The 10,740-nt window shown below is 37.9% G+C and overlaps 1 protein-coding gene across 1 annotated transcript in view; it reads left to right on the top strand.

The window, feature by feature from the left end:
- CLGN (calmegin) overlaps positions 1-10,740 on the top strand; it is a 34,157-nt gene that overhangs the window by 20,326 nt on the left and 3,091 nt on the right. Inside the window, exons 10-14 of the mRNA XM_015821537.2 lie at positions 3,607-3,763; positions 5,777-5,992; positions 7,749-7,868; positions 8,063-8,189; positions 9,226-9,317. Of these exons, the coding sequence (XP_015677023.2) occupies positions 3,607-3,763; positions 5,777-5,992; positions 7,749-7,868; positions 8,063-8,189; positions 9,226-9,317 (712 nt within the window). The remainder of the gene's footprint in view (positions 1-3,606; positions 3,764-5,776; positions 5,993-7,748; positions 7,869-8,062; positions 8,190-9,225; positions 9,318-10,740) is intronic.

Below are 10,740 nucleotides of genomic sequence, written 5' to 3' on the forward strand. Positions count from 1 at the left end.
AAAGTATCTTGCTGCTCTTTTATGTATTTTGTGATAAAATTGGTTTGTAATTTTAAGGAATGAAGAGGAGCCTCCAAACATAGAAGATCCTGATGCTGTTAAACCTGAAGGATGGCTTGATAATGAACCTGAATACATTCCAGATCCAAATGCAGAAAAACCAGAAGACTGGTAATTATTACTGTAACAGATTAGATTGAAGATATTTATTTAGGAATCTGTAAGTTTTTTAATTGTGTTTATCTTTTGCTTTATTGGCTGGCTTTAGTTGCTTTATATTGTATTTAAATATGTAAAAACTGATTATTAAGTTTAGTTCAGAAACTGAAAATTGAATCTTTTAAGGTATGAAAATTAATATATCAAATAAGAGCAATAGTTCTCAACATTGTGCATTAGAAAATGTTAAGAGTTTATTTATTTACTTGAAATGTTGTTTACCTAATTTTATGGCAGAAAGGAGAACTTTAGAAAAGCTAGCATATTGCTCCAGAATTTAATGTCAACCATAATACCACTTGGAAGCTCAGGCAAGATTCTAAAACCAACTCAGAAAGGTTTGGATTAAAAATGGGGTTTTAAGCTTTCTTAAAATGATATTTTCACTATATGCTAATTAGAAATTATTTTAACTGATCTATTAAGAATTGAATCTTAAACATATATCTGTAGCATGTGATCCATTGATTCATAGATCACATGTAATTGAAACATTTAATAATTGCACTATACATTTCATTGAAGTAAAAACCTTAAGAGATGTAAGAAAAACATCTGCATTCTCTCTTTCAATATGTTGCAGTAATGAATAAGTGAAAACACTAAAACCTCTAGCACAGGGATGTCAAACTCAATTTCATTGAGGGCCACATTAGCATTGTGGTTCCCCTCAGGGGGCCGGGCGGGTGTGGCCGAGATGGGCACAGCCTACTGGGTGGGCGTGGCTGGGGTGGCGTGACCTACTGGGTGGGCGTGGCCATCTTGACATCACTCACTTCAGGGGGGCCTGGGCAGGACTGGGGCAGATATGAGGGTCTCCGGCAGAGGAGGGTGGGACCAGGGCGAGCGCCGGGACATGGTCCCTCCCACTCACCCTCCCTTCCTTCCTCTGTTCCTCCCTTCCTTCCTCTGTTCCTCCCTCCCTTCCTCACTCCCACCCTCCGTTCCTTCCTCCCTTTTTCCCACCCTCCCTCCCACCCTCCCTTTCTTCCTCTGTTCCTTCCTTCCACCCTCCCCTTTTCCCTCTGTCCCTTCCTTCCTCCGTTCCTTCCTTCCTTCCTTCCTCCCTCCCACCCTTCATTCCTTCCTCCCTCTGTTCCTTCCTTCTTCCCTTCCTCCCTCCCTCCCACTCTCCGTGCTTTCCTCCCTGTTCCTTCCTCCCTCCCTTTTTCCCTCCCTCCCTCCCTTCCTGTTCCTTCCTCCCTCCCACCCTCCGTTCATTCTTCCCTCTGTTCCTTCCTTCCTCTCCCTTTTTTCCCTCCCTCCCATCCTCCATTCCTCCCACCCTCCGTTGCTCCCTTCCTTCCTCCTTCCCTCCCTTCCTCCCTCCCTCCCTCCATTCCTTCCTTCGCCTTCTCATCTCTTTCCTTCCCCCACGCTCAGGAAGGGGTGATGGGAGGGGGAGAGATTGCCAGCATTAACATGCTGCTTCCGGCCATTCTTATACCATGTGGGCGGGCGGGGGCGATCCCATTGAAAGGGATACCTCATGGCTGCGAGGCTGGAGGTGCTGGTGGGGAGGGAGTGGTGCTGATCTACAACCTGGTTGCGTCCATCAAAGCCAGAACACGCTCAGCCTAAGATCCACTGGAACCAGCAAGGAGCTGCCCCGCCACCTCTGTCCTACCCCCGGGTGTGCACACAGAAGACGGCCAGCACCGGCATCCTGGGTGAAGTCAGCCTGCAGGGCAAGACAGCCAGCAGGGATGCCGGACTCCACTTGTGTGCACACCAGGGGGCGGGGCTGCCCCATGGATTTAAGGCTGAGCACATTCTGGCTTTGATGGACACAACCAGGTTGTAGATCAGCGCAATCCCCCCTCCCACCAGTACCGCTAGCCTCGCAGCCATGAGGCTTTTCTTTCACTGGGACAGACTCTCCCCACGCGTGATAGCAAGACCGGCAGCAACATGACAGCGCTGGCAATCTCTCCCCCTCCCATCACCCCTTCCTGAGCGTGGAGGAAGGAAGGAGATGAGAAGGAGAGAAGGAAGAAAGTATAGTGGAGAGGAGAGTTGGGAGGGGATTGGCGCTGGCTGGGATCGGTGCTGGCTGGGAGGCTTTGCCAGAGCTCTGCAGATTCGGCAGAGAGATTGGGAGCTCCGGCAGCCTCTGCGGTGGCTGGTGGCGGGGCAGGGCTCTTGGGGAGGGATTTTTAAAGGGGAAGAGGAGATTGACTGGGGGAAGAAGATTTTATTTTCTCTTTTCCGGAGAGACAAGCCAAGAGGATGGAGAGCTTTTTATTCTCTCTCCAGAGAGACACCAGACTCCACTTGTGTGCGCACCCAGGGAGCGGAGCGGGGCTTCCCCATGGATTTAAGGCTGAGCACATTCTGGCTTTGATGGACGCAACCATCAAAGTTGTAGATCAGGTTGTAGATCAGTGCCCAGTCGGCCTGGGCCGGGCCAGGCCGAGGGGCGGCGGGCCAGTCCTTCGCTCTTTTCAGAGCAGGTCCCCAGGCCGGACGGAACCACGTATTGGGCCAGATCTGGCCCACGGGCCTTGTGTTTCACATGTCTGCTCTAGCAGGATGCAAGAGTTTGATTGCAAGAAGTCAACTTAGAGAAAACTGACATATTTTATGTGTCACTATTATATTTTGAATTGCCCACCTAGCAGTTCAAAAGCATGCAAATATAAGTAGATAAATAGGCATCAGTTTGGTGGGAAGATAACAGCGTTCCATGGCCCTTGGCATGGTCATGCTGGTCACATGACCACAGAAATATCTTTGGATAATGCTGGCTCCATAGGCTAAGAAATGGAGATGGGCACCACTCCCAAGAGTTGGACAGGAGAAACCTTTATCTTTATCTTTTTTTTATTAACTTTTGAGTTATGTCTTCAGCTGTTTAAACAGAGAGAAGGGAAGGCATGTTTTTGTTATTTGAATTTGAATTTTTTTTTTGAATTTTATTATATTTATACCCCGCCCTTCTCCCGGAGGACTCAGGGCGGCTTACAGCCAGTTTAAAAACAACCAATACAATACAATACAAAATTTAAGAAAATGATTAAAAATAAATATTTAAATAGGCCGCTTCTAACTAAAATTTAGTTAAAACCAATTTAAAATACCCCTAGGCCAGTCCTTCCCGCTGAAACAACCAAGTCTTGAGGGCGCGGCGGAAGGAGGGGAGATCCGGAATCACCCGGATCTCTGGGGCAGCTCGTTCCAGAGGGTGGGTGCTCCGACAGAGAAGGCTCTCCCCCTGGGGGTCGCCAGCCGACACTGTCTGGTTGACGGCACCCTGAGGAGGGCCTCTCTGTGGGAGCGTATCGGCCGGTGGGAGGTAATCTGTGGCAGAAGGCGGTCTCGGAGGTAAAGTTCCATCCTTTTTTTAAAAAAATGTTTTTTGAATAGATACATTTATCTGTTTTACAGGGATGAAGAAATGGATGGGGAGTGGGAAGCTCCACAGATTCCTAATCCAAAATGTGAAGCTGCACCTGGTTGTGGGGTATGGGCACACCCCATGATGAACAATCCAAACTATAAAGGAAAATGGAAGCCTCCAATGATAGAAAATCCGAACTATCAGGTAATAGCAACAATTGTTATATATTATGTTGATTACTATATATTTTGTTGGGAATTATAATGGACCTTTTTAACTGTTCCGTTACTAAAATGCAAATCTCACATCATCATTGCATGGTAGGAGAACCAGAAGTTAAAATGTATGCTGGTCATATTAGATTCTGTTTGTGGATTGATGTCAATTTTATACATATGATACTTGCAACAGATTGTATTTCTGTACCAACATCTAATCGGCCATGCCCTCTTTTAAGGTGATTTATTTCATGCTTTCACAACTGTCATAAATCGCTGCCATTTCAATAATCATCATTCTTATCTCACTAAACAGTTTGTCATCAGTGGACTGCTTCAGATATCTCACTGCCCTTCATACAGTTATTCCAAGAACTGTTATTCTTATGAAATTTACCCCAATTCTGCTTGTAACTTTGTTTTGTGTGTATATGCTTCATATCAGCTATATAAGAAATATATAGAATAGCATTGGGAAAATTGAGTTAGATGTTGATATATGTAATAAAAAATAGAAGTGGAAGATTAAAAGTGCACTGTGTTATCTGTTTGAAAACAAAGAAAAAATCTTAAAGTTGATGACTTTTGATCTTTATTTGGATTCAGTAAAGCTGCTTGTATTTACTAATAAAATTTTCATATACATTTTATTATATATTTATTTAATGGATTTATAGTGCTTCCCAACAAAAACCCAATGAAACTGAGGATACTGTGCAACAAAAACAAACAATAAATAGGAAAAAAAGTATTAAAAAATAACCCAATATATAAAATACAAAATGGTGAACAAATGTGATAATTGTCTCAAAGGTGCTTTTTTCAAAAGGCAACTGGACTTCCTTGGTTTTATGAAACTTTTGCGAAGAGTAGGTTCTTCGAAGAAGTGCTGGTAATAACTCTTAGAGGTATCTATCTACTCTATTAATTTGTTAGTTTTCCTCTAAAGTGAGTGATCTAGGTTTATGGACCTTTTTTTCTGTCCAGAATTATCGAAAAGATTTCCATTTATCTCAACCTAGACAAATTACCTTAGACACTTCCATAGACTAGAGTGTAGACTTATTTGAAAGCACAAGAGGACTTATATTCTAGAAAATTGGCAAAGTAGCATCTATAGCAGACATGTCAAACTCGCGACGTCACGTGACGTGCAACATATCGGGACTGTTTTGCCATTGCTGGCAATAGGATGGGCGCGGCTTCTGCGTGACGCATCTGACCCGCAGGCCGGCAGTTTGATACCCCTGATCTATAGCATCTGTATATGGTACTGTTGGGTCAAAATTAAAATTTCACAATGTCCAATTATTATAAAATCTAGTTTATTTAATTTTATTTTTGACATTTGCAACATAATGGGAAATAATACCCACTGCTTTAAAAGATCCTGGACCATGATGTATGAATTACAGTATTACTCCAAATGAAATATAAAAATCTTTAACACAAGCAGCTATCTACGTCAGTAAGATATTTCTTCTTATCATTAAACCAATTGACGGTGGCCTTGTTTGGATGAGCAAACTTCAACTTAGTTTTTGATTTTTTATTCTTTCTTTTGCTGTGCAAAAAAATCAAATGAGAAGAATTCTAATAAACCATTGTTTTCAATTTCATAAGTTTAGAAATTTGTGCTGGGGTTAATTATACTGCCTCATTTACTCATGCCATAAAGAAAGGAAAAAAGGACTAAATATACAGAGAAATAACTTATTCATATTGTGCCACAAATACAATTCAGGGACAGGTTAATATTTTAGTTTAATTGATGCACTAAGCGCTCTTTTCCAATCCATAAAATATTACAGACTGAATTCATCAATGGGAACCAGAGGCTGGATTATGTAAAAATACTTTTGATTTATCTGTACCTTTAGAATTCACTCTAAAATAATGGGAAGCTTCATTTTTGAATGGTTGCCAACCTTCTATCTGTCATATTAGGTTATTAATGTTTTTCTTCTTTCAAATGGATTCTATTATTTTCCTCTTACAGGGTATATGGAGTCCTCAGAAAATTCCTAATCCTGACTATTTTGAAGATACTCATCCTTTTCAGATGACTACTGTTGATGCTATGGGTTTAGAACTCTGGTCTATGACATCTAATATTTACTTTGATAACTTCATAATATGTTCAGACAAAGAAGTTGCTGATCGATGGGCAGCAGATGGCTGGGGCTTTAAAAAATTGATTGCAAGTGCCAACGAAGTGAGAATTGATTATATTTTTGTCTCAAATACATACAGTTGCTGCAAAAAAGTTCTGAAATGCATACCATTTCAAAATTCCAATGATACTTAATTTTTAATGTGTTATGTTATTTATTATGTTGATTATGCTCAATGTTTTGTATTCATTTACTAATAATGATTTCCTAATCAATCATTCTGATTGCCCAAGGATGAGAAATGGATGAGTTTGATTATATTAACCTTAGAATCTTGCTTTTATGCTTTGTTTACTTTTACACAAGGCGCTTAAAATGTCATTTGATGTTTTTTAACATAGTAAACAAATTTATTGAGATTTGGGCAAGTTTTTGTCTTCATGGCCAGGTCTTCTGTCTAGTTTGATTTATACATATGCTCACAATATCAATAATCATCATTTGAATATAATAATACCCATTTGAACAGTCCCGTTACATCATGCCATTTATGCAGTACAAATCTAGTGGATCAAGAGATTGAGTGTTGTATACTTTTGAAGAAAAAAAAAGTTGATATCCTAGTTAAATAATTTCAGGAGTTAATGACAAATATTTCTTGAATAGGTTTGTGATGCTAAAAGATTTCAATACGGTGAAGGGCTTTGTTTCCTTTGCCCTCCCATCTCTTATTTATTTATGTACTCTCTTTCTTGCTACTATTCCTAAAGACCCATGAGTGAGGAGTGTAAGGATAGAGCTCCAAAACATTTGGGCAGAGATTGAAAATTCCCATTTTCTAAGTCCCATTAGATGGTGTTCACAAATATATAGGACCTGGAGGAAGCTTCCCCTATTCAATTTGATTGGATAGTAGATGAATGTTGTTATTTATTTATTAAATTTGCTTGCTGCCCATCTTGTCACAGGACAAATATAGAAGGTGGTCACTCAGATACCTAGTTCAGAACCATGTATGATTTTGAAGGTAGCTTTGGAATGCACTCAGAAGTCAATGGGAATCAGTGCAGTTGTCACCCAAATATAATGAAAAACACCTACCACTGCCTCTGCTGTCATATTTTGTATGAAATGTAGTTTCCAAATGCTTTCCAAGGAACAGCCTATATAGAATGTGCTAGTATAAACTGAATGGAAACTAACTATAACATCAGTAATTGTGAGCATGACTTTTCAATCAAGGAATGGTTGCAAGTGGTGCATAAGATATTTCTGTGCAAAAGCCCTTTAAATACAGCTGCCACTTGTGAATCCATGTATGTATATATGTATTAGTTGTAAATATATAACTGACTTCATACCAATGACTTTGGGAGAAATTTCAGAAGAGATGTTAATAATAGGCAGACCCTTCCTTTCTTAGCATATTTTGTAGCCTGATTTTAGCATGAGAAGAATGGTCAAAGAATATTAAAAAAAATGTAATAGAGAGGAATTCTTGTTTAGAAAATACAACATTATATTATCAATTCTTGGATTATGATAAAATCTGTTTGAGAACAAAACTTTATTTTTAAATATTAGTTACCTCAATCACTAACATTCTCGTTTCATGAAGCAAATGACTATATTTTTTTCCTCCAGATGTGTGATCCACCAATTTTTGTTGATTTGAGATATAACATAATTAAGATAGTGGCTTCTTTATGTTCAGATGTTTCTTTCATATTAACACTCTTGCTTATAATTGATATAGCGCATGGATTGATCAACATTTTTGAAAAAAAAAATAATGTATTGAAGAAAATTCCATGAAGCTTGAGCTCTAAAATAAGTGCATGACCTTTGCTTTTTTAGCCTGGTATGTTCAGCCAGTTGGTAACTGCTGCAGAAGAGCGCCCGTGGCTTTGGATAATTTATATCTTAACGCTGGCACTACCTATAGGAATGGGCATATTGTTCTGCTGGCCATCCAAGGTATCTATCTCATTTTTATTATAAAAATCAGTAATTTGTTTGATCGGTTCTTGGCTCAAAATATGTTTAGAAATATATTGTAGTGGGAGAAAGAAAGAAGGAAAGGAAATGGGCAAGCATGGGACATTCAACTGCTTTGTAATGTTTTGAAAAAATTAAGTCTGAATATCAGATAATTAATCCTTCTATTTTAGAAAATGGATGAAGATATAGACTACAAAAAAACTGATTTAGCTAAGCCAATTACAAAAGGAGAACTAGAACAAGAGATATCAGAAAAGGATGAAATAAAAAAAATCAGTGAAAATATTGGTGAAGGAGGTAAGAGATTTTGATAATATTTATTTGAAACTGTGATAAACTGGCAAAATTGTAGTTCACATTAGTTGCTGAACCACTTGAAACATACTCCAAGCTGGAAAATTATTCTTAAATATTCCATACTTACTATATATAGTCTATGTCACCCTTTAATACACATCCAGAGTTCCTCAATAAAATCCGTAATCCCACTAGTCCATTTCCGATGTGGTTATTTGAAGATATTCAGATGTTCTGTATATGAACTGCTCCATGCATTCCATCTGGAATATATGTTTTGGTCTGTGTAATGAAACAATGTGGAGCTATTCTGCATATGGACCAAAGTATGTTTTTTCTAAAAGTATAAGAGAAGGAGAAAAAAATAAAACAAGTCTGAAGTGTTCCTTAGCAGGAGAAAGCATAGTAAGAAGGAAAGGAGAGGAATGGCCCTATCCATAGCCACTGTAATGTCAGGAAGTCATCAGCATCATAAAGGGAGAGGAAAGGATGGACATGCATTCAATTTGCTCTATTCATCCGATAAATACCCATTTCAGGTTCTCTCCAAGTGCTATTATGACCCAAATGCAGAATGACAAAAAAGTTGATTGAGATAAAATTAGTTACAAAATTTGAGTAATATGAATGTGAGATTGAATAATTATGTAATCTGTTAATTGACAGACTGTATTACTGTATACATTAAAGATTCATCCTTTTTGTGTGTGTACCTTTGACTCAGAGTTGACAGTTGAAACTGCCTGTACAAATCCTTGCAGTTTTCTTGGGAAGATTTTGAAAGTAGTTTGCCATTGCCTCCTTTCTAGGGCTTGTAAAGAGTGACTGGCCTAAAGGAACTCAGATGGTTTTGTGTCTAAGGTGGAACTAGGACTCACGGTTTCTTGGGTTTCTAGCCTAGTGCTTTAACCACTTTACCAATCTGGCCTGAGAACTCATTGTAGTTATTTATTTATCAGACAATCTATGTATCCTTGCTATATTTTTCATCGTTACTGTACTAAATTTAATAATTACTGTCTCTTGGAATATGAAGGTGGTGAAGATGATGATTATGAAGAAGAAAATGACACTGCTGAAAGAAGTCAAGAGGAAGAGGATAATAAATCTCACTCAGAAGAGGATGAGGTGAGGCTTACTAGAATTACAGAAATGTAAAATGTTTTAGTTCCGCCAACTCTCTTTAAGGTATAAATAGAATAAAATGAAAAGCAGAAATATGCTAGATCTAGAAAAGCACCCCTGACTTTTATATTTCATTATAGTTGCCCATACAAAATTTAAGTCTGTATGCAATTTGTTCAAAAGTAGTAAGTGCAGTCAGGTCTTCAATGCGTTGAGTAAATGGAGCCATACATTTATTTTTCATATATTGCAATATCAGTTTTTCACCCATAGTAAGGACACAGAGAATCCGTTTATGTTGTTAGAATCCAAGTGCTAGATATATAGTTGTCAAAATCCAGTTATCAAATTCCAAGTACCAGATATATAGTTCAGGAGAATATTATTCTCTAAACAGTTTAGCTTTTGACACAGTCATGTTTATATAGTCCACTACATTCTCCCCAAACTTGTTAAATATAGGACATTGTAAAAATATATACAGTAAAGAAGCATTATCTTATTATCTTAAGCTGCCTTAAACAATATTTTTTTGTTCAAATGTAATGGAGTCCAATAAATTCTAAATATTTTTTGTACTATATACAGTAAATCATAATTAGAGATACTGTTGGCGCAGTTGTTGTAGAAGTTAAGATACTGTCCCATTATTTAAGCTATATATAATTGCATAACTTAATTCTTTATTGCACTCATTTCTCAGCATCTGCATATCAATTTGATTTATTGATGATAGCTAGCTAGCTAACTATGCTAAAAGATTTAACCAGGTGTTCTAGTATCTCAGATGAAAAGGCTAACAATATTGTTAACAAATGTAACTGTAAATATGTAAATATTGCCATTGGGTTACATTTGATATATTTTGTAATACAGCATATGTTAAAAAATCATTATTATCTATCAATTGGTCCATGTACTTGCTTCCATCCAATTTTTCCATATCACTATCTTTTCCCAATTTTTTAAAGATGGGTTTTCCAGAAAGTTAATTTAGCATGGGAAAAAGGATCAAATCTTTTTTTATTTGACATTCCATTCCATAACTTTCTAACTGACGTAATTGTTTCCTGAGATAGTAGAATTCTAGTGAATTTAGACTATATTAGGATCTAAATACACTAGAAAGTAGATATGTTAAGTCAATATGGGAAAAAAAATCACCTTTCCATATTGACTTAAATATGTTGGATTCAGTAAGTATCCTATATTTTGGTTGTCCCCTTCTTTATTTATTTATTTATTTATTTATTTATTTAACAGGATTTATATGCCGCCCTTCTCCCCATGGGACTCAGGGCGGCTCACAGCGTATTAAAACATCATACAAAAAATTTCCCCTACTAAAAACCAATTAAAACCCAAATATTGGTAGCTGTGGCTCTTTAAAATCGTTAAAAATTGTCCCTATTTAAAACTCACCCTA

Source organism: Protobothrops mucrosquamatus, unplaced genomic scaffold (genome assembly GCF_001527695.2).
Source record: "Protobothrops mucrosquamatus isolate PMUCROS unplaced genomic scaffold, P.Mucros_1.0 scaffold_166, whole genome shotgun sequence".
NCBI classification, from domain to species: domain Eukaryota; kingdom Metazoa; phylum Chordata; class Lepidosauria; order Squamata; family Viperidae; genus Protobothrops; species Protobothrops mucrosquamatus.